The sequence below is a fragment of the Bolinopsis microptera genome, chromosome 1 (genome assembly GCF_026151205.1).
Source record: "Bolinopsis microptera isolate Bmic1 chromosome 1, MBARI_Bmic_1.0, whole genome shotgun sequence".
Lineage (NCBI taxonomy): Eukaryota > Metazoa > Ctenophora > Tentaculata > Lobata > Bolinopsidae > Bolinopsis > Bolinopsis microptera.
Genome location: NC_087072.1, coordinates 19570015 through 19591776, shown reverse-complemented (window position 1 = coordinate 19591776; position 21762 = coordinate 19570015). Strand labels below are relative to the sequence as shown.

The window sequence follows — 21762 nt, the reverse complement described above, 5'->3', positions numbered from 1 at the left end:
CAGCTGATCAATTCAAGCTTAACAAGCCAAATTATGATTGCAATCATTAAACAAATTAATATCGTCTTTGGCGTTATTTATGATTGCTGAATCGCAGTTTAAATTAGAATCGGACAAAATTAGATTTCACGATATTATCGTAAAAATCAATTTTATAACTTAAAGTTGAAGTAGCAACCAGTTAAGTTGATGATTCTTGCAAAAAAAAGCAGTATTGTATCTAACTATGCAGCATATTGGAGCCGCAAGTGCCACATTTGAGTGCCGCAAGTGTCGCATGTTACATATTATGATTGATAATGCCGCAAGTGCCACATGTGAGTGCCGCATGTTAGTGCCACAAGTGCCACAGTGCCGCATTTACCTTATAAGGTTCTCTGTTATGATCCCCCCTCCGGCCTCCCCCCGATATCCGGACAAGCACCTTCCCAACTATTTACTGGGAAGCCGGATACCCGATCGATTCCTAAATTTTATCACTATCAGAGTGAAATTGAGTGGAATTTGAATTAAAATATTGTCAAATTGTTATTATTCTAGAGGGTAAAAAAGAAAATTTGATTTAATCAACAGCGAAACCCCCGCCCCCCCCTGTAATCAATCGTAAATATTAGGGAACCCCCTCCCCCCTCGGCTGATTACGTAATATATGTGAACGACCCCTTATTCGGAATAACAAATAGAATTAGAAACTGTCCTAGTTACATAAATCAACTTTGTTATTTAATTTCATATAAAATATGCCGAACTTAATAGTAAAATTTACCGTTTAAAATATAAATAGAATCTCCTGAACTCCCATGATGATGATCTCATTCAATTTCTGAATAGTTAGGTGAAATGTTGATGAAATGTTAGGTGAAATGTCCAGTTCACTCTTACTCCACCAAGATTAATTTTCTTTATTCGTCAAGGTAGGTGTATGATGTATATTATATTGTTGACCTGTCTAAAGTTTGCGTAGTATTTTGAAAGTGTTCAAAGGCCGTAGCCAGAAAAAGGTTCTACTCTACCCACTCAGAAGTTTAGATACGGCACAAAAAACAAATTTCTGGTATTTATATATAGCTACAATTATCGTAGTCCTGGCTACGGACTTGAAATTTATCAATATGATAGTATGACGCGTTATATGTTGTGAGTTTGGCACTCTGTAAGAGGCATCTCAATCATGCTTTGTAGCATTCTTTGTGAATTGTACTTCGTTGAATGTATGTCTTATCTTTTCAGGACGTCTATATTATAATTCGGATGTTCTTTTCTGAATGTACATCTGTATGTGTGCCACCCACGTGCAAATAAGGACAAGGTTAAAATTAGGAAGTTGCATAGTAACGAGGGTGGAAACGCGTTAAGATCGGTTCTTTTTGTGATATGAAACTAAATATGACAGCGTGGTCATCTCTCAGAATCGTGGGATTAAAAAGCCGTTAAGGCTGGAGGTTGCCATCTGGGTCCCTGAGCCTGTGGCCGACTATGAACCACATTCCTTATTGTTCAGTGGTCGGGGAGGCGGGTACGGTGGAAAGGAGGTTTTTCGCAGGTAAAAGTAGTCGACCTTTATCTCTTTATGTAGATTTGTAGCGGATAGTTGGACTGGATATCCGTGATAAGAATGTTTGTTTTGATAACGTGCTTCATCTGATCATCTAGTTATATCTACAGTTGCCGTACTCTCATATTAAGTAGATTTAAGGGCCACAATTCTTGTTCCAATTTTATGTTAATATGATGATATAATCGATTCATGATAGCTATCTTCGTAGTGAAGTTATTGGATCGTTATTATAATCCTCAATAAGAATTTAACAGATTTGCCTGTATTATAGAGTAACCTATTTGTATCTAAACAGTAAAATTAATGGTGTCTGGACAAAAATATGCAGTATATTACAATGATAACTTTGAAGTTAGTTTTGATCTTCTCACGTGTAATGTTGTTACAACTTTTTATTGTTATATAAATATTCAATATGTAAAAAATGTACCTGCTCCATCTCACCCTTCTCAGAATGTTTGATATTTTGTGTAAGCCTACTTTTACATACCTTAATACTTGTTGTGTATTGTTTAAATACCTTAGTGTTCGTATACAATGTTATTGTACTCTTTTATAACTGACTGTTAAGTTACCAATACAAGGCATTATAAAGAAACAGACAATATAATTTCCCTGTTGAAATAGAGCTGACTGATTCTTATTGGAAGCTTTATCAAATGAGATAATCTTCAGTAACTTTAACAGCTAACACATGAGCTCTAGTCTGAAACGTGACCTTGCAAACCCGGTACTACTGAACGAACAGTGAACACTGCATGCTATGTATCAGGTTACAGTTGTGAGCTGTAAGACCTGAACTGCCACTGCCACTGAACTTGTATCTGTTTCAGGGGAAGTTCCAGTGCCCTTATGTTGGGAGTTGTTGCTGCCGTGGTGGCCGCCGGGGCTTTCTTCGTGTTCGGGGGCCGAACTTGGTGAGTTAAATATTTTAAAGTTGGCACTTAGCAAAGAAAAGTAAAGGAAACATTGCATTAGTTTTGCGTTGTTATTTAAATACCTGCCTCCTAGCTTGTTAAGACTTTAAGAATGTTAAAACTGTTATCAATAATATGTATCACGTCATAATATTTTAAACGGTACAAATTTCACTGAAACAGAGACCCAAAACCACACCCTTTCAGACTAGGTGACATAGAGCTAGTCAAAGCTTGCTGTGAGAACGACTTTTATAACACATGATCAGTGACCACGTGACCCCATTCCAAAGCGTAGGTGTTATCACGTGACCCCACCTAAAGTGTAGGTGTTCAGAGTAAACATCCTGCAAGTCAGATATCGAGTACTTATTTATGAATAATAATTTTGATTTCCACTAAGCCTGATCGGGTATAGTATAGAATTATAGTGCACCGATTTAAAATTAGCGGTTTTAAGAGATTCTCAGAAAGGTCAGCCAATTAAAAAAAATATATAAATATCAATCCAAGAATTTCCAGACACTTTTAAGGGGGCAGGGGGGGTCGACTTTTTAGTTGTTTCTGATAGATGGGAGTGATATCTATCAGATGCTTTTGATCCGATAGAAAAATATTGCTCCTAGCAGAAATTATCGCCGGTAGAAGGTCAGCGCTTGTGTGTAATTGTATTGCGCGAGCGATTTTTGATCGCGTGCCCTGAAAATCGAGTCTAAAAATCTATCTCCTCCTACATTTTTTGAGCAATCACTCTCAAACTTTCAGGATATGTTCTAGGGATCATTTAGAAGAGATTGTCCAGGCAAAATTTTGAGATAGGCCTTTAAACATTTTTTATTCGATTTTGAAAATCTTAGACCTGGTTTTTTGACGATTTTTCGAGGTCCAAGATTTTTAAAATCATCGAATAAAAATGTTTTAAGGCCTATCTCAAAATTTTGCCTGGACAATCCCTTCTAAATGATCCTTAGAACATATCCTGAAAGTTTGAGGGTGATTGCTCAAAAAATGTAGGAGAAGATATATTTTTAGACTCGATTTTCAGGGCACGGGATCGAAAATCGCTCGCGCAATACAATTACACACAAGCGCTGACCTTTTACCGGCGATAATTTCGGCTAGGAACAATATTTTTCTATCGGATTAAAAGCATCTGATAGATATCACTCCCCTCTATCAGAAACAACTAAAAAGTCGATTTTGAGAAAATTTCCATGAAGACCCCCCCTGCCCCCTTAATCGAACAAACTATGTTTAAAGTTCTTACCGTTTTACCGTGAGGCCCTCTTATATAACTATCAGTGATCTCGACTGTCAATTCTAAGTCAATACACTTATATAAATAGTTGTATCTGATTCTTATATATCTGAATTATTATAGAGAATTGTTCGTTTGGGGGTAGATTAGTTTGATAACAGGTTTTTGTGATTAGTAAGTGTCTGGGCGATTTCTGTAATATCTTTCTAGCTAAAATAGATTTATCATTTATAATATATACCAAGTTGTACAAATGATTATTCATTTAAAACGAATGATCTATCATTTGTTTCTAGTTTTTTGAAACTGCCAAATATTGATTTCTTAGTATTTTAGATACGTTTCAGTTTCAAAATTAACTCCTAAGAATTAAGATAAGCAACTTACAGTTATAAGTAATACTTTTATACAGACGATAATTTATTGAACATTTATTGAACATTTGACAGAGAATTGGTGCATCGTTTGATTGAATTATGCTATGTTTGGAGAAGCGATAGTGGTTTGTAACATAAAATCCACAGATCTTAGATCGTATCTTTCCCATTTGCATTTTATAGTTCCCACTTCTTGATCTATCTATATGCGTTTAAATGTATTGTGATTAATCGTTCAATTAAGTGAACTGTATTGGAAATTTAAGTAACTTAAATTGCGTTTTATTGCACTGTACGACTAGTGAATACTCTGCCAGGAATTACTTTGAAATCTTAACTCAGAAGAGGTGAAACATAGATACATGTCATGTTTTTCACTCGAAAGAAACAGCAGTTTTAAATTCAGCAGTATTGCACTACCGTTAAGTACACGATTTTTCATTCGAACAAGAAACGCATGATTTTCAGTCTTAGTTCTAGGTCCTTCTGAACGTGGCAAATTGGAGCCAATTTCGCGTAACGCGCACTGTCATAAATGGTGCACATATTCGTACGTGAGTCTGCTAGCTGCACGTACGTTCAGATTGAAGTTTTTGTAGATCCCAACAGCTATTACTTGCACTGAAAATGACAGCCATCGACCATGCATAAGTATTTAAGACAAGTTCATTGCGATTGCATATAAAATATCGAGAACGACTTTATGCCTACCTACTCTTAACTCAATATCTACCTTCAAAGCAAAGCGCTTGTCAAATTGTAGCTGTACATTTACAAAAAAAATCAATACTCTAAAATACTATCTCGCTTACAACTTATTAATCAGTGCTGTAATCTTAATGAAATCCTAGAGTAGCAATGCCGCCGTAGATAAGCTGGCAGAATATGGTTGCACGACACTGCACCCGTTTGCTCCCGGGAACAACAACCCAATTCCGATCCCTGACTCAGACATCTAAGAATCCTGTGGCTATTGTGTTCCCTGGTGAGCAGTTCTTTTTCTTTAAGGTAGTTGAACTATTTTGAATTTGTTTATTAGACAGATTGGGCAGTGGCAACCATACTTCCAGAGGTTACAAACACGTTTGTTTAAGATTTAAAATCCGTTAAATCTAACCAGACTTCATGGCAGGACAAGGAGCTCAATATGTTGGGATGGCAGACAAGTATCTCTCAGCCCCTGGAGCGAGGGAAGTGTTCCAAACAGCTCGCTCTATCCTCGGATATGACCTTCTCAAACTCTGTCAAAAAGGTTGGGTTCTTTTTTATTCTCTTATTCCATTCCTTTTGAACAATCTTTTATCTGACCAAGTGTGCACCACCTTATTAATGATCTTTTATCATCATTATTACAGGACCAGAGAAAGTGCTAAAGTTGACGTATTACTGTCAACCTGCTGTCATGGCAACGTCTCTTGCTGCTTTACATTGGCTTAAGAAGGAGGACCCCTCGGTTAGTACTCTCTTTCATAGGTCTACCGTGTCCCTGATTCTTGTTAGTATTTACAGGACTAACATGTGTTATGTAGCTTGTTACATACATTACATAAAGCTACATGAAGAGGTACCTGGTACATATAGAGGTAACATGTAGCTTGTTAATAGTTTTATTTAGTCTCTGAGAAGTTGGAGCTATTGCATTTTTGGTTTATGTTATAGCCTATAGGGATGTTATATCTAATGAAGGCTATCATGTTAATTTGTGTGTACATGATTAGAGTGATGATGATCTATATTTATATGTAGTTGATGAATAATGATTATAAAAGTATCAAACACCGCAATCTTCGTAAGATAAGATTGCGGTGTTTGATACTTTTATAAGTATCTTTAACAGTTTAACTGTTCTAAGATTTGAATAAATGATTATGTTAGTAAAACAACAATGAAATGTTTATCGTATAACCTAATCAGTAATCACTGTACTGGAGAGTAAAGAACTGCAAATTTTTTTCAACCTCACCGAATGTCGACTAATCGCCAGGTTTTTGAACGCTGTGTTGCAACTGCAGGCTTTAGTGTGGGAGAATTAACTTCTCTTGCATTCAGTGAAGCTGTTTCTCTTGAGGATGGTCAGTGTTAGATTGATTCATTGTGTTGATTCTTTTTGTCCTAATCTGTGATTATCATGGGCTTTTTTAGGGAAGTTTTCCTTGACTCCTTGAAAATTGAACTCTAATAATTTGTATTACCACAGCGTTCAGTATTGTAAAAGTCCGAGCGAAGGCTATGCACGATGCGTCGACTGATGTGAACTCTGGGATGATCAATGTTAGAGGCCTTGAAATCCCTAAGGTAAAGGAATACTCTTTTTGTAACAAAAAACGATTAAAAATAATCGTTTCATTGTATGAATAGTTGCCATTTCAGTGGCTTGTCTTAAAAGAAGGATAAAACAAAGGTCCGAATAGAAACATCCATATAGATATTTAATTATGATTTTTGTACCAGGATTCTATTTTACTTATCCAACATTCAATAAATCTCGTTTTCAGATCGAGGAGATGTGTCTAGAAGCAGAGGACATTTGCAAGAGAGAAGGGGTGGAAGGAGTTGCTGTGATTGGGAACTATTTGTTCCCTAACGCTGTCTCTGTCTCCGGATCTGATTACGCTCTCAGTCTAGTTTCAGATTTAGCAACTCAGAGCGGAGGAAAGGCGAAGAGACTGAAGGTGGCTGGAGCTTTTCACAGCCCCCTCATGGCTGGTGCATCTGTGGCTCTCAGAAGAGTTCTTGGTTAGTTTATATGCTGGTTTTTAATGTTTGATTAATAATTAGTTCTATCGAGTTGTTTGTTTTTCCTGCTCTTCTTTTAGGGATTGCTTCAAATATGGTCAACTATATTAGGTCATTAGGATCACGTTTCATTACCACAAAAGTTGTACGTGGGCTGTGTTGGGCACTTAGATTTACTAACAATGATATAGAGTTTCTTGTCACCAACATGATAACATTTTCTATATTTCTTCCTGTACGTATGATCTCATAGTACAAAGTATATTAACAGAGGTTTTCTCTCAGTGGGTGTGCCTATAGCTGATCCGCTGATACCAGTTTACAGCAATGTAACGGGTTATCAACATAGCCAATCAACTGAACTAACCGAACTGTTCTGTCAGCAGTTGCAGATGTCGGTAAGTTCATTTCAGATTAGAATTAAAATTTACGAAACTAGATCGTCAAGTATTTCAATGCAAAATTTGATAGCGATAAAAACGTCTATGTCGTCAATGGTATCCGTAAGGGGCCATCTACATACTTAGGACGTCCGCCAAAATCACAGATTTTCAGACCACCCCCTTCCCCCTGTCCGGGTGTGTCCAAATTTTCAAAACCAACCCCCTCCCCCGGATTTCCAGATTTCCAGCTACTCTTAAGAGTACAAATTAAACCAACTCAAATTCATTGTTAATAAAATGTGTAGTTACTTAAAATAGACAATAATACATTTAGTGTCGAACAAGTTTAGCACAGTTACATTTAAAGATTTAAGTACTCGTTCAAAATACAGGGATCTAAACTTACAGAGTAATTAGTGTCAAAGAGTCGAAATAAATGGGACTTTTTCGATAATTCTGCCAAAATTTCCGGACGTCCGGATTTTCAGAAAACCCCTCCCCAGTCCCCCTGTCCGGATTTGTCCGAAATTCCAAAACCACCCCCTCCCTATTTGCCGGACGTTCTAAGTAGATGGCCCCTAAACAACTGAGTTGATAAGTTATACTTTAAAGCCAATTACAAAAAATTTCAACTATCTAACGGAACTCCTTGTAAAACAATTTAAATCCACCCTCTGTAAGCCCACTGAGTCACTGATAATAACCGACCATATCTATCCCAGGTGAGGTGGCAGTCTCTAATTGAGAACATGATCGACGAACACGGAAAAGATTTGGAGTTCTACGAAGTTGGCCCCTCACGTCAAATATCAGCTATGATTGCCCAGATACACCGACCTTCAAGACGTCGTACTAAAGCTACTGACTCTGGACCTAAATTATAGGGTTTTCTTAAGAACTCCAATGTGGTAGTACTAGTAGGAAGAACCCAGGCTGTTAAATTCGCCACATTTTCGTCAAAAAGTACGGCGTATTTAGAGTTTTCAAAAAGTACGCGAATGATTCGCCAATTTACAACTTCAAGTTTAAATTTTTAGGGCTGTTAAATTTGCCAAAAAATGCGCGAAAAATTCGGTAAAAATGCGGCTGTGTGAACGCGCAGCAGTCTCGCGTCTATAATCTAGTTGGATATGTGAATTGTGACGTTATACTTCAAATCTCAAACTTACAAATCTCGACGAGTAGACTAGACTGTGGAGGTAATTAAGTGATTTCAAGTTTATTAATAGAAGTTAGTTTACTCCGTAACGTCTTCGGGTATGAGCTAAATTTAACCCCTTGCGATCTTTGTCAGTACCCACGCTAGTCACTAACCAGTAACCACGAACGTGTCGCGGGAAACGCATGTTTTGGCAATATTTCACCATACAAAGCCAACTATCGTGAACATTTTGATGCGGGCAAGTGATTTCCTGTTCCCGTATTTTTTTAAATGCGACAATTTTCAGAAAAAATTTGTATGCGAATTTAATTCGAAAAATACGTTTAGTGCGAATTTAACAGCATTGGGAAGAACGCTTGTTCCTAGTACAAAATATACTCCTTCTTATCGGTGATTTTTTAGATTTTTATAGAATTTATACTATACGTTTTGTCAAAGTTTTTTGAATTTAAATTATTCTGCCTAATGTATAATATCTCAATTATCTATTTAACATCATACAGTGTCAGCATGATCGTGATACTCAGCCGTTCTGGTAACTTTTTAAGGATTTGGTTGCAGCTTACATTGGTTGCAGCTTACATTTTCAGGGTCCATTATTACTTCATTTTTAAAGTTTGAACGTTTTTTGCGATCCATTTGTATAAATCAGCTTGATAAAATTTGAAAGCCCGAGTTGAGGCGAGTTTATTTAACCGATGTTTTGCTAAAAAGATAGTTATCTTCTCTACACCAATTATTGCTTCAAGTTCATAACTCCAGTTGCATTACATGTTGCAAACAAATATTACACTTAATAAAGTAATAAGGAGCGTTTTTACGCAGAAAATACCCCTAATGACTAGGGCATTCCTTCCCCTCTACTAAGGTCTTTCTTATTGTCAGTCTTTCTCTCTGATTGCATCAACTCAGAATGAGCACTTCAATCGTGCCATATGCCATCTACAGTTTACTGACTAATTGGTTGCGGGTGAGAAATGCAGTAAAATTTCGGTCCTGGAAATTTCATCTTCAAACGGCCAAGTAGCGCAGTTGGTTAGAACGCCAGCTTTTCAAATCGTGAGGTTGCGAGTTCGAATCCCACTGTCTGCCTGGTCGTGGGGTGAGCGTCGTTGACGTTCAGCTAAGGATCTTGAGTGGTCTATGCAGCCCTCCGGTCTACTCAGCCGAATACTCGAGAAATCGGGTGTGAGGGTTAAATGAGGAGCTGCACATTGCAGCAAAGTCTCTGGCGAAGAAAGTATGGTACACACTACCTTAACCGTCACTGGCCAAAACAAATCCTTCGGCTTCCTGGAATTGGCTGGTTGCACTTGTGTAACAATGTGGCTGTTGGAATACTCCGAAGTAAAATAAGTGTCTTGATTTAAAAAAAACTAAATATGGGACAGAATTTGGGACAGTACGATCTTTCAATTTTCTTCGGAATTTTGACTTCTAGTACCTCAATTTGGTTTCATACCATCATCAATTACTGACTAATCGGTCTCTCGGCAAAAAATTCATCCAATCTGTCAAATTTGTGTTCAGAAATTTTCATATTTGAAAATGGGACAGAATTTGGGGCAGTATAATTTTTCAATTTTCTTCGGGATTTTGACTATCAGTACCTTAATTTGGTTTCATACCATCATCAATTAACTGACTGATTGGTCTCTGGGCAAAAATTCCATCCAATCTGTCAAATTTGTGTTCAGAAATTTTCATATTTGAAAATGGGACAGAATTTGGAAAATGTGAATTTTCGTTTTGTGAAGATTTCTGCAGTGAGCTAACTCCGACCGAAATCAAATTTCCAGAACCTCAATCGTGTCATGTGCCATCTATAGTTGACTAACTAATTGGTTGTGGGTGAGAAATTAATCCAATCTGTCAAATTTGTGTTCAGAAATTTTCATATTTGAAAATGGGACAGAATTTGGAAAATATGAATTTTCGTTTTGTGAAGATTTCTGCAGTGAGCTTCCTCCGACCGAAATCAAATTTCCAGTCTAACATCAATCGTGTCATATGCCATCTATAGTTGACTAATTAATTGAATGTGGGTGAGAAATTCAGTATAAACTGTAAAATTTCGGTTCTGGAAATTTCATCTTCAAAAACTGAAAATGGGACAGAATTTGGGGCAGTACGATTTTTCAATTTTCTTCGGGATTTTGACTTTCAGTACCTTAATTTGGTTTCATACCATCATCAATTAACTGACTAATTGGTCTCTGGGCAAAAAAAACCATCCAATTTGTCAAATTTGTGTTCAGAAATTTTCATATTTGAAAATGGGACAGAATTTGGAAAATGTGAATTTTCGTTTTGTGAAGATTTCTGCAGTGAGCTTCCTCCGACCGAAATCAAATTTCCAGAACCCCAATCGTGTCATATGCCATCTATAGTTGACTAATTATTTGAATGTGGGTGAGAAATTCAGTAGAAACTGTAAAATTTCGGTCCTGGAAATTTCATCTTCAAAAACTGAAAATGGGACAGAATTTGGGGCAAGATGATTTTTCAATTTTCTTCCGGATTTTGACTTCCAATTCCAGTAACTCAATTTGGTTTCTTACCATCATCAATTAACTGACTAATTGGTCTCTGGGCAAAAATTCCATCCAATCTGTCAGATTAGTGTTCAGAAATTTTCATATTTGAAAATGGGACAGAATTTGGAAAATGTGAATTTTCGTTTTGTGAAGATTTCTGCAGTGAGCTTCCTCCGACCGAAATCAAATTTCCAGAACCCCAATCGTGTCATATGCCATCTATAGTTGACTAATTATTTGAATGTGGGTGAGAAATTCAGTAGAAACTGTAAAATTTCGGTCCTGGAAATTTCATCTTCAAAAACTGAAAATGGGACAGAATTTGGGGCAGTATGATTTTTCAATTTTCTTCCGGATTTTGACTTCCAGTAACTCAATTTGGTTTCTTACCATCATCAATTAACTGACTAATTGGTCTCTGGGCAAAAATTCCATCCAATCTGTCAGATTAGTGTTCAGAAATTTTCATATTTGAAAATGGGACAGAATTTGGAAAATGTGAATTTTCGTTTTGTGAAGATTTCTGCGGTGAGCTTCCTCCGACCGAAATCAAATTTTCAGAACCTCAATCGTGTCATATGCCATCTATAGTTCAGTAATTAATTGAATGTGGGTGAGAAATTCAGTATAAACTGTAAAATTTCGGTCCTGGAAATTTCATCTTCAAAAACTGAAAATGGGACAGAATTTGGGGCAGTATAATTTTTCAATTTTCTTCGGGATTTTGACTTTCAGTACCTTAATTTGGTTTCATACCATCATCAATTAACTGACTAATTGGTCTGTGGGCAAAAATTCCATCCAATCTGTCAAATTAGTGTTCAGAAATTTTCATATTTGAAAATTCTACAGAATTTGGAAAATGTGAATTTTCGTTTTGTGAAGATTTCTGCAGTGAGCTTCCTCCGACCGAAATCAAATTTCCAGAACCCCAATCGTGTCATATGCCATTTATAGTTGACTAATTATTTGAATGTGGGTGAGAAATTCAGTAGAAACTGTAAAATTTCGGTCCTGGAAATTTCATCTTCAAAAACTGAAAATGGGACAGAATTTGGGGCAGTATAATTTTTCAATTTTCTTCGGGATTTTGACTTTCAGTACCTTAATTTGGTTTCATACCATCATCAATTAACTGACTAATTGGTCTGTGGGCAAAAATTCCATCCAATCTGTCAAATTCGTGTTCAGAAATTTTCATATTTGAAAATGGGACAGAATTTGGAAAATGTGAATTTTCGTTTTTTGAAGATTTCAGCAGTGAGTTAACTCTGACCGAAATCAAATTTCCAGAACCTCAATCATGTCATGTGCCATTTATAGTTGACTAACTAATTGGTTGTGGGTGAGAAATTCATCCAATCTGTCAAATTTGTGTTCAGAAATTTTCATATTTGAAAATGGGACAGAATTTGGAAAATGTGAATTTTCGTTTTGTGAAGATTTCTGCAGTGAGCTTCCTCCGACCGAAATCAAATTTCCAGAACCCCAATCGTGTCATATGCCATCTATAGTTGACTAATTATTTGAATGTGGGTGAGAAATTCAGTAGAAACTGTAAAATTTCGGTCCTGGAAATTTCATCTTCAAAAACTGAAAATGGGACAGAATTTGGGGCAGTATGATTTTTCAATTTTCTTCCGGATTTTGACTTCCAATTCCAGTAACTCAATTTGGTTTCTTACCATCATCAATTAACTGACTAATTGGTCTCTGGGCAAAAATTCCATCCAATCTGTCAAATTAGTGTTCAGAAATTTTCATATTTGAAAATTCTACAGAATTTGGAAAATGTGAATTTTCGTTTTGTGAAGATTTCTGCAGTGAGCTTCCTCCGACCGAAATCAAATTTCCAGAACCCCAATCGTGTCATATGCCATCTATAGTTGACTAATTATTTGAATGTGGGTGAGAAATTCAGTAGAAACTGTAAAATTTCGGTCCTGGAAATTTCATCTTCAAAAACTGAAAATGGGACAGAATTTGGGGCAGTATGATTTTTCAATTATCTTCCGGATTTTGACTTCCAGTAACTCAATTTGGTTTCTTACCATCATCAATTAACTGACTGATTGGTCTCTGGGCAAAAATTCCATCCAATCTGTCAAATTAGTGTTCAGAAATTTTCATATTTGAAAATGGGACAGAATTTGGAAAATGTGAATTTTCGTTTTGTGAAGATTTCTGCGGTGAGCTTCCTCCGACCGAAATCAAATTTCCAGAACCTCAATCGTGTCATATGCCATCTATAGTTGACTAATTATTTGAATGTGGGTGAGAAATTCAGTAGAAACTGTAAAATTTCGGTCCTGGAAATTTCATCTTCAAAAACTGAAAATGGGACAGAATTTGGGGCAAGATGATTTTTCAATTTTTTTCCGGATTTTGACTTCCAATTCCAGTAACTCAATTTGGTTTCTTACCATCATCAATTAACTGACTAATTGGTCTCTGGGCAAAAATTCCATCCAATCTGTCAAATTAGTGTTCAGAAATTTTCATATTTGAAAATGGGACAGAATTTGGAAAATGTGAATTTTCGTTTTGTGAAGATTTCTGCAGTGAGCTTCCTCCGACCGAAATCAAATTTCCAGAACCCCAATCGTGTCATATGCCATCTATAGTTGACTAATTATTTGAATGTGGGTGAGAAATTCAGTAGAAACTGTAAAATTTCGGTCCTGGAAATTTCATCTTCAAAAACTGAAAATGGGACAGAATTTGGGGCAGTATGATTTTTCAATTTTCTTCCGGATTTTGACTTCCAGTAACTCAATTTGGTTTCTTACCATCATCAATTAACTGACTAATTGGTATCTGGGCAAAAATTCCATCCAATCTGTCAAATTAGTGTTCAGAAATTTTCATATTTAAAAATGGGACAGAATTTGGAAAATGTGAATTTTCGTTTTGTGAAGATTTCTGCGGTGAGCTTCCTCCGACCGAAATCAAATTTTCAGAACCTCAATCGTGTCATATGCCATCTATAGTTCAGTAATTAATTGAATGTGGGTGAGAAATTCAGTATAAACTGTAAAATTTCGGTCCTGGAAATTTCATCTTCAAAAACTGAAAATGGGACAGAATTTGGGGCAGTATAATTTTTCAATTTTCTTCGGGATTTTGACTTTCAGTACCTTAATTTGGTTTCATACCATCATCAATTAACTGACTAATTGGTCTGTGGGCAAAAATTCCATCCAATCTGTCAAATTCGTGTTCAGAAATTTTCATATTTGAAAATGGGACAGAATTTGGAAAATGGGAATTTTCGTTTTTTGAAGATTTCTGCAGTGAGCTAACTCTGACCGAAATCAAATTTCCAGAACCTCAATCATGTCATGTGCCATCTATAGTTGACTAACTAATTGGTTGTGGGTGAGAAATTCATCCAATCTGTCAAATTTGTGTTCAGAAATTTTCATATTTGAAAATGGGACAGAATTTGGAAAATGTGAATTTTCGTTTTGTGAAGATTTCTGCAGTGAGCTTCCTCCGACCGAAATCAAATTTCCAGAACCCCAATCGTGTCATATGCCATCTATAGTTGACTAATTATTTGAATGTGGGTGAGAAATTCAGTAGAAACTGTAAAATTTCGGTCCTGGAAATTTCATCTTCAAAAACTGAAAATGGGACAGAATTTGGGGCAGTATGATTTTTCAATTTTCTTCCGGATTTTGACTTCCAATTCCAGTAACTCAATTTGGTTTCTTACCATCATCAATTAACTGACTAATTGGTCTCTGGGCAAAAATTCCATCCAATCTGTCAAATTAGTGTTCAGAAATTTTCATATTTGAAAATTCTACAGAATTTGGAAAATGTGAATTTTCGTTTTGTGAAGATTTCTGCAGTGAGCTTCCTCCGACCGAAATCAAATTTCCAGAACCCCAATCGTGTCATATGCCATCTATAGTTGACTAATTATTTGAATGTGGGTGAGAAATTCAGTAGAAACTGTAAAATTTCGGTCCTGGAAATTTCATCTTCAAAAACTGAAAATGGGACAGAATTTGGGGCAGTATGATTTTTCAATTATCTTCCGGATTTTGACTTCCAGTAACTCAATTTGCTTTCTTACCATCATCAATTAACTGACTAATTGGTCTCTGGGCGAAAATTCCATCCAATCTGTCAAATTTGTGTTCAGAAATTTTCATATTTGAAAATGGGACAGAATTTGGAAAATGTGAATTTTCGTTTTGTGAAGATTTCTGCAGTGAGCTTCCTCCGACCGAAATCAAATTTCAAGAACCTCAATCGTGTCATATTTCATCTATAGTTGACTAATTAATTAGATGTGGGTGAGAAATTCAGTAGAAACTGTAAAATTTCGGTCCTGGAAATTTCATCTTCAAAAACTGAAAATGGGACAGAATTTTGGGCAGATGATTTTTCAATTTTCTTCCGGATTTTGACTTCAAGTAACTCAATTTGCTTTCTTACCATCATCAATTAACTGACTAATTGGTCTCTGGGCAAAAATTCCATCCAATCTGTCAAATTAGTGTTCAGAAATTTTCATATTTGAAAATGGGACAGAATTTGGAAAATGTGAATTTTCGTTTTGTGAAGATTTCTGCAGTGAGCTTCCTCCGACCGAAATCAAATTTCCAGATCCTCAATCGTGTCATATTCCATCTCTCTCTCTCTCTCTGTTCTGGTCAACGGTTTCTGGCCTCTTACGTTAAGATGGAGGCCTTCTCACCGTGCCCACAGAATGCAACTCCTGCTAGCTGCACGCCAGGACTCCCAAAGTATATACGAAATCATAAAATAATAAATATCAATGCAACAGACCCCTGGAGTCTTGAAGCTGTCACTACCTGTCTCAGAGCAAACCCACTTCCGTTGTAGTACTTCTGCGGGTAGACAAGGGACTTCCGAGCAAGGTCAAAGCCTGGGAGATATGTCTCTATGCGGAGATGGTTGAGTTCCTAGTATGGGATTTAGCAAAAGTTCCTGGTGAAGAATCCAAGGAGGTTACCCAAAAGGGTTTTCCCTATCCAGTCTTGTCGACTGTTCCACAAATTTGAAGATATGATGTAGGTAGAGTTTACCAATTATCCTCATTCTGAACGTCATGATCTGGATGCTATTGTAGAGGAGGTGCTGGGATGTTGCTGCTTCTCCTGAAAAGTGTTCGCAATCTTGCGTCTTGAAGTTGACGTTGTTTGCCACGTTCTGAAAATAAACTAGTGGGCTGTGACCTATTCTGAAAGCGACCATGTTAGCCATCTGATGTGAGTTCCAGAAGAATAAAAGTTCCTGTATTTAATTTGTGGAGGAACATCACAAGTGGAATGTTCCTTTGTCACTGAGTGTGGCCTATTTGGGAGGAAGGGTTCTGGTCCTATGGGGATGTTGTTGGATTGATCGTCCCTTGCGAATTCTTCCGCTAGTTCTTTACCGTATACTCCTTAATGTCCTGGAACGAAGTCCTACTCGATGTGAATACCTAGTGAGTTGGTCTGAGATGTTCAGAACGAACCTGGAGTTAAAACTGGTGCTGTTAAGCGCTTTAAATGCAGCCTGGGAATCTGAGAGGAATTTATGATTGATGGAGATCCTAAGTTATCATAAGTCCAGATACTTGCCATGTATAACGCAAATAGCGGGTATGATTTCCTCAATTAACCTGAAGGAGGAATGTCAGTCCTGAAATGTTACCATGTAACGTCGAGCTAAAAAAATGAATCAAAAGATTGAGTAATGCATTCGATAAACATTGTATGTTCTATTTGCATCCCCTAAGCATTGTATTGATGTTTATTCCTGATCCGGTTAGCTTTGCGTCTCAGAACTAAAGAGGTCCACTATGCTTTAGTGAGCTATGCTCGCCACCAGGGTACTGTAGATCTAAGGATTCCCCGTGTAATGGGGCAGGCTGTGAAAAAGCAGCTCTGCAGGATGTCCGAGATGAACTGTTTTCGAGTGTTGAGATCTTCCGCTGTAGAAACTGAATAGAACCAGTAAGGGTGTCAGTCAAACTCTGCTGCTACTAGATGATTGTAGAGCGTCCAGTCACACTTCAATGAAGAGTGTGGCAAAGCTAACCCGGTCCCCTGAAAAGTGGTTACTGGAGGAAGAAGTGCCAGGAATTCTCGCTATCAGTGTGTCCTCGTAGTCAGAGTTTAAATCCCTAATTCTGTCTTATCACGAGCCTGTGTCTAGCGTGTGTCAGCCCTTACGCATTAGCTGTCTTAACTGAAAAGACCTGAAAAGTGGTTACTGGAGGGAGAAGTGCCAGGACTACTCATTATCAGTGTGTCCTTGTAGTCAGGATGAGCGAATTGGAATCCCTAGCTCTGTGGTGGGTGACTTCGATGGGACCTGAAAGCTGAAAGAGAATTTCCTGGTGATTTAGTAGCTCTTAGAGCTAGGTATCTGTGTCTAATGTATCGTCATTTGTGTGTGTACTATCTTGTAACCTGATATCTGAAAGAGAAATTTCCTGGTGCTTGGTAGCTGTTAGTGTTGACTTCCTGGTTCCTATGGGAACTTTGAGTTGGCAAGGCCCAACCTTTGTACTCAACAAGAGAGCACACCACCCGTTAGTGCCAACCAGGCCACACCACGTGGAGGTTCGGAGAGGATTTCGTGACCTCATATTCCATCTATAGTTGACTAATTAATTGAATGTGGGTGAGAAATTCAGTAGAAACTGTAAAATTTCGGTCCTGGAAATTTCATCTTCAAAAACTGAAAATTGGACAGGATTTGGGGCAGTATGATTTTTCAATTTTCTTCCGGATTTTGACTTCCAGTAACTCAATTTGGTTTCATACCATCATCAATTAACTGACTAATTGGTCTCTGGGCAAAAATTCATCCAATCTGTCAAATTTGTGTTCAGAAATTTTCATATTTGAAAATGGGACAGAATTTGGAAAATGTGAATTTTCGTTTTGTGAAGATTTCTGCAGTGAGCTAACTCCGACCGAAATCAAATTTCCAGAACCTCGATCGTGTCATGGGCCATCTATAGTTGACTAACTAATTGAATGTGGGTGAGAAATTCAGTAGAAACTGTAAAATTTCGGTCCTGGAAATTTCATCTTCAAAAACTGAAAATGGGACAGAATTTGGGGCAGTATGATTTTCCAATTTTTTTCGGAATTTTGACTTCCAGTAACTCAATTTGGTTTTATACCATCATCAATTAACTGACTAATTAGTCTCTGGGCAAAAATTCCGTCCAATCTGTCAAATTCGTGTTCAGAAATATTCATATTTGAAAATGGGACAGAATTTGGAAAATGTGAATTTTCGTTTTGTGAAGATTTCTGCAGTGAGCTAACTCCGACCGAAATCAAATTTCTAGAACCTCAATCGTGTCATAGGTATGCCATCTATAGTTGACTAACTAATTGAATGTGGGTGAGAAATTCGGTAGAAACTGTAAAATTTCGGTCCTGGAAATTTCATCTTCAAAAACTGAAAATGGGACAGAATTTGGGGCAGTATGATTTTTCAATTTTCTTCCGGATTTTGACTTCCAGTAACTCAATTTGGTTTTATACCATCATCAATTAACTGACTAATTCGTCTCTGGGCAAAAATTCCATCCAATCTGTCAAATTCGTGTTCAGAAATTTTCATATTTGAATATGGGACAGAATTTGGAAAATGTGAATTTTCGTTTTGTGAAGATTTCTGCAGTGAGCTAACTCCGACCAAAATCAAATTTCTAGAACCTCAATCGTGTCATATGTCAACTCTAGTTGACTAACTAATTGAATGTGGGTGAGAAATTCAGTAGAAACTGTAAAATTTCGGTCCTGGAAATTTCATCTTCAAAAACTGAAAATGGGACAGAATTTGGGGCAGTATGATTTTCCAATTTTCTTCGCAATTTTGACTTCCAGTAACTCAATTTGGTTTCATACCATCATCAATTAACTGACTAATTGGTCTCTGGGCAAAAATTCCATCCAATCTGTCAAATTCGTGTTCAGAAATTTTCACATTTGAAAATGGGACAGAATTTGGAAAATGTGAATTTTCGTTTTGTGAAGATTTCTGCAGTGAGCTAACTCCGACCAAAATCAAATTTCTAGAACCTCAATCGTGTCATATGTCATCTGTAGTTGACTAACTAGTTGAATGTGGGTGAGAAATTCAGTAGAAACTGTAAAATTTCGGTCCTGGAAATTTCATCTTCAAAAACTGAAAATGGGACAGAATTTGGGGCAGTACGATTTTTCAATTTTCTTCTGGATTTTGACTTCCAGTAACTCAATTTGGTTTCTTACCATCATCAATTAACTGACTAATTGGTCTCTGGTCAAAAATTCCATCCATTCTGTCAAATTTGTGTTCAGAAATTTTCATATTTGAAAATGGGACAGAATTTGGAAAATGTGAATTTTCGTTTTGTGAAGATTTCTGCAGTGAGCTTCCTCCGACCGAAATCAAATTTCCAGAAACTCAATCGTGTCATATTTCATCTATAGTTGACTAATTAATTGAATGTGGGTGAGAAATTCAGTAGAAACTGTAAAATTTCGGTCCTGGAAATTTCATCTTCAAAAACTGAAAATGGGACAGAATTTGGGGCAGTATAATTTTTCAATTTTCTTCGGGATTTTGACTTCAAGTAACTCAATTTGGTTTCTTACCATCATCAATTAACTGACTAATTGGTCTCTGGGCAAAAATTCCATCCAATCTGTCAAATTAGTGTTCAGAAATTTTCATATTTGAAAATGGGACAGAATTTGGAAAATGTGAATTTTCGTTTTGTGAAGATTTCTGCAGTGAGCTAACTCCGACCAAAATCAAATTTCTAGAACCTCAATCGTGTCATATGTCATCTCTAGTTGACTAACAAATTGAATGTGGGTGAGAAATTCAGTAGAAACTGTAAAATTTCGGTCCTGGAAATTTCATCTTCAAAAAACTGAAAATGGGACAGAATTTGGGGCAGTATGATTTTTCAATTTTCTTCTGGATTTTGACTTCCAGTAACTCAATTTGGTTTCTTACCATCATCAATTAACTGACTAATTGGTCTCTGGTCAAAAATTCCATCCATTCTGTCAAATTTGTGTTCAGAACTTTCATATTTGAAAATGGGACAGAATTTGGAAAATGTGAATTTTCGTTTTGTGAAGATTTCTGCAGTGAGCTTCCTCCGACCGAAATCAAATTTCCAGAAACTCAATCGTGTCATATGCCATCTATAGTTGACTAATTAATTGAATGTGGGTGAGAAATTCAGTAGAAACTGTAAAATTTCGGTCCTGGAAATTTCATCTTCAAAAACTGAAAATGGGACAGAATTTGGGGCAGTATGATTTTTCAATTTTCTTCGGGATTTTGACTTTCAGTAATTCAATTTGGTTTCATACCATCATCAATTAACTGACTAATTGGTCTCTGGGCAAAAGGTCCATCCAATCTGTCAAATTTGTGTTCAGAAATTTTCATATTTGAAAATGGGACAGAATTTGGAAAATGTGAATTTTCGTTTTGTTAAGCTTTCTGCAGTGAGCTTCCTCCGACCGAAATCAAATTTCCATAACCTCAATCGTGTCATGTGCCATCTATAGTTGACTAACTAATTGGTTGTGGGTGAGAAATTCAGTATTAAGCTTCTGTTCAATAATCTTCCAAAATGTTTCTTTCTATTCTGACGATTTTCCGCTTGTCAGAGCTTTCTTTGGTTATGTATCTTTTAGTGCCTCAATTGTGTCTTCTGCCATCCATAGTGAACACAATAATTGGTCATTCAAGAAAATTTCGTCAGAACAGTGAAGTTTTGGTTGCGGTAAGCTAAAATCTGAAAATTTCCTACTGGTCGGACATTTTCACAATTTTCCCTTCATCAGAGATTTTTCCGGATTTAATATTCAGCTCAGTACCTCTATGATGACTTGTGTCACTCACACTGACCTCACTGATTGGTCACAGTTGTCTCTCACTAGTACAACAAGAGGAGCCGGCAATTCGGTATAGTAATCTGTCGATGGTCAGATTCAAAGGCCCCGGTCAAATATAATACTATTAAAGACTGGATATTGCATCCCAGAAATCAAATTTGGCCGTATCATAATGACATGCCACTATGTAATTGTTAAACATGCCCGATTAAATAATATGAAAGCTCAACAAGACAAAATGGATGCCAAGTTTACTGTGAAGTTTTTCTCAGATTGTATGTTATTTGGTTAGTCTTGTTTCATCAAGTTCAACTCACATTAAAAACTTGCAACTTCAGTCTTCCACTTTTCGCAATGTTTTGACAATGTGCAATGTACCTACACTTGTATAGTACCTACACTTGTATAGTACCTACACTATACAATGCCTACATTTAACTATCCTAGCTTCTCCGCAAGTTACTCCACAAGCTTCTCCGCAAGTTACAACTATGAAATGTGTGGAATGTTGGGAATTCCTCGTCGTCACGACCGGTCATTTTCGTTTTAGATCGTTTTCATGCGACTGACATTCTCATAGTCCACGTCATTGCGGTTAGGGTTGCCATTAAGAAGCTCTTTGTAAGGCTGAAATTGGTTGTATTATACTTATAGCATAGGCGTCACGTGGTTTCATTTACATTATGTATCAATATGGATCGCACATTAGTTAGCAGGGTGTATTGTGTATTGTGCAGCTGCATTGTATTATATGAGAAGGATTCTGGACTGCATTCGATGGAGATCAGGATACTAACTATCATAACATTATCCCATACCCGGCTACGTTTCATAGCTATTTCAGCCCAGTTGTGCTTTATCTTTTGCATTGCTAACTGGCCTATGTTTGAGTTGATCGTTAGTTTAAGGGCTCACTATTGTCGTATATTCACACAGATTTCATCCTC

At 36.8% G+C, this 21762-nt stretch overlaps 2 protein-coding genes across 3 annotated transcripts in view; both read left to right on the top strand.

Annotated features, from left to right (window-relative positions):
- The window catches only part of LOC134820096 (cytochrome b5-like), a 28695-nt gene extending 24310 nt beyond the window's left edge, over positions 1–4385 (top strand). The window contains exons 6-7 of the mRNA XM_063830319.1: positions 2392–2475; positions 2683–4385. Coding sequence (XP_063686389.1) covers positions 2392–2475; position 2683 — 85 coding nt within the window. The 3' untranslated portion in view covers positions 2684–4385. The remainder of the gene's footprint in view (positions 1–2391; positions 2476–2682) is intronic.
- Positions 4386–4959: 574 nt separating this feature from the next.
- Positions 4960–9147, top strand: LOC134820078 (malonyl-CoA-acyl carrier protein transacylase, mitochondrial-like). 2 transcript variants are annotated; one of them, XM_063830309.1, is made up of 9 exons: positions 4960–5095; positions 5243–5362; positions 5466–5563; positions 6095–6182; positions 6308–6405; positions 6606–6846; positions 7132–7244; positions 7952–8157; positions 8746–9147. In XM_063830309.1, the coding sequence occupies exons 1-8, from the start codon at positions 4996–4998 to the stop codon at positions 8111–8113; spliced, it is 1020 nt and encodes a 339-aa protein (XP_063686379.1). In that variant the 5' UTR covers positions 4960–4995; the 3' UTR covers positions 8114–8157; positions 8746–9147. The 2 variants fall into 2 exon arrangements, with proteins under 2 accessions (XP_063686379.1, XP_063686374.1); XM_063830304.1 differs by having other exon boundaries at positions 7952–9147.
- The last annotated feature ends 12615 nt before the right edge of the window (positions 9148–21762 follow it).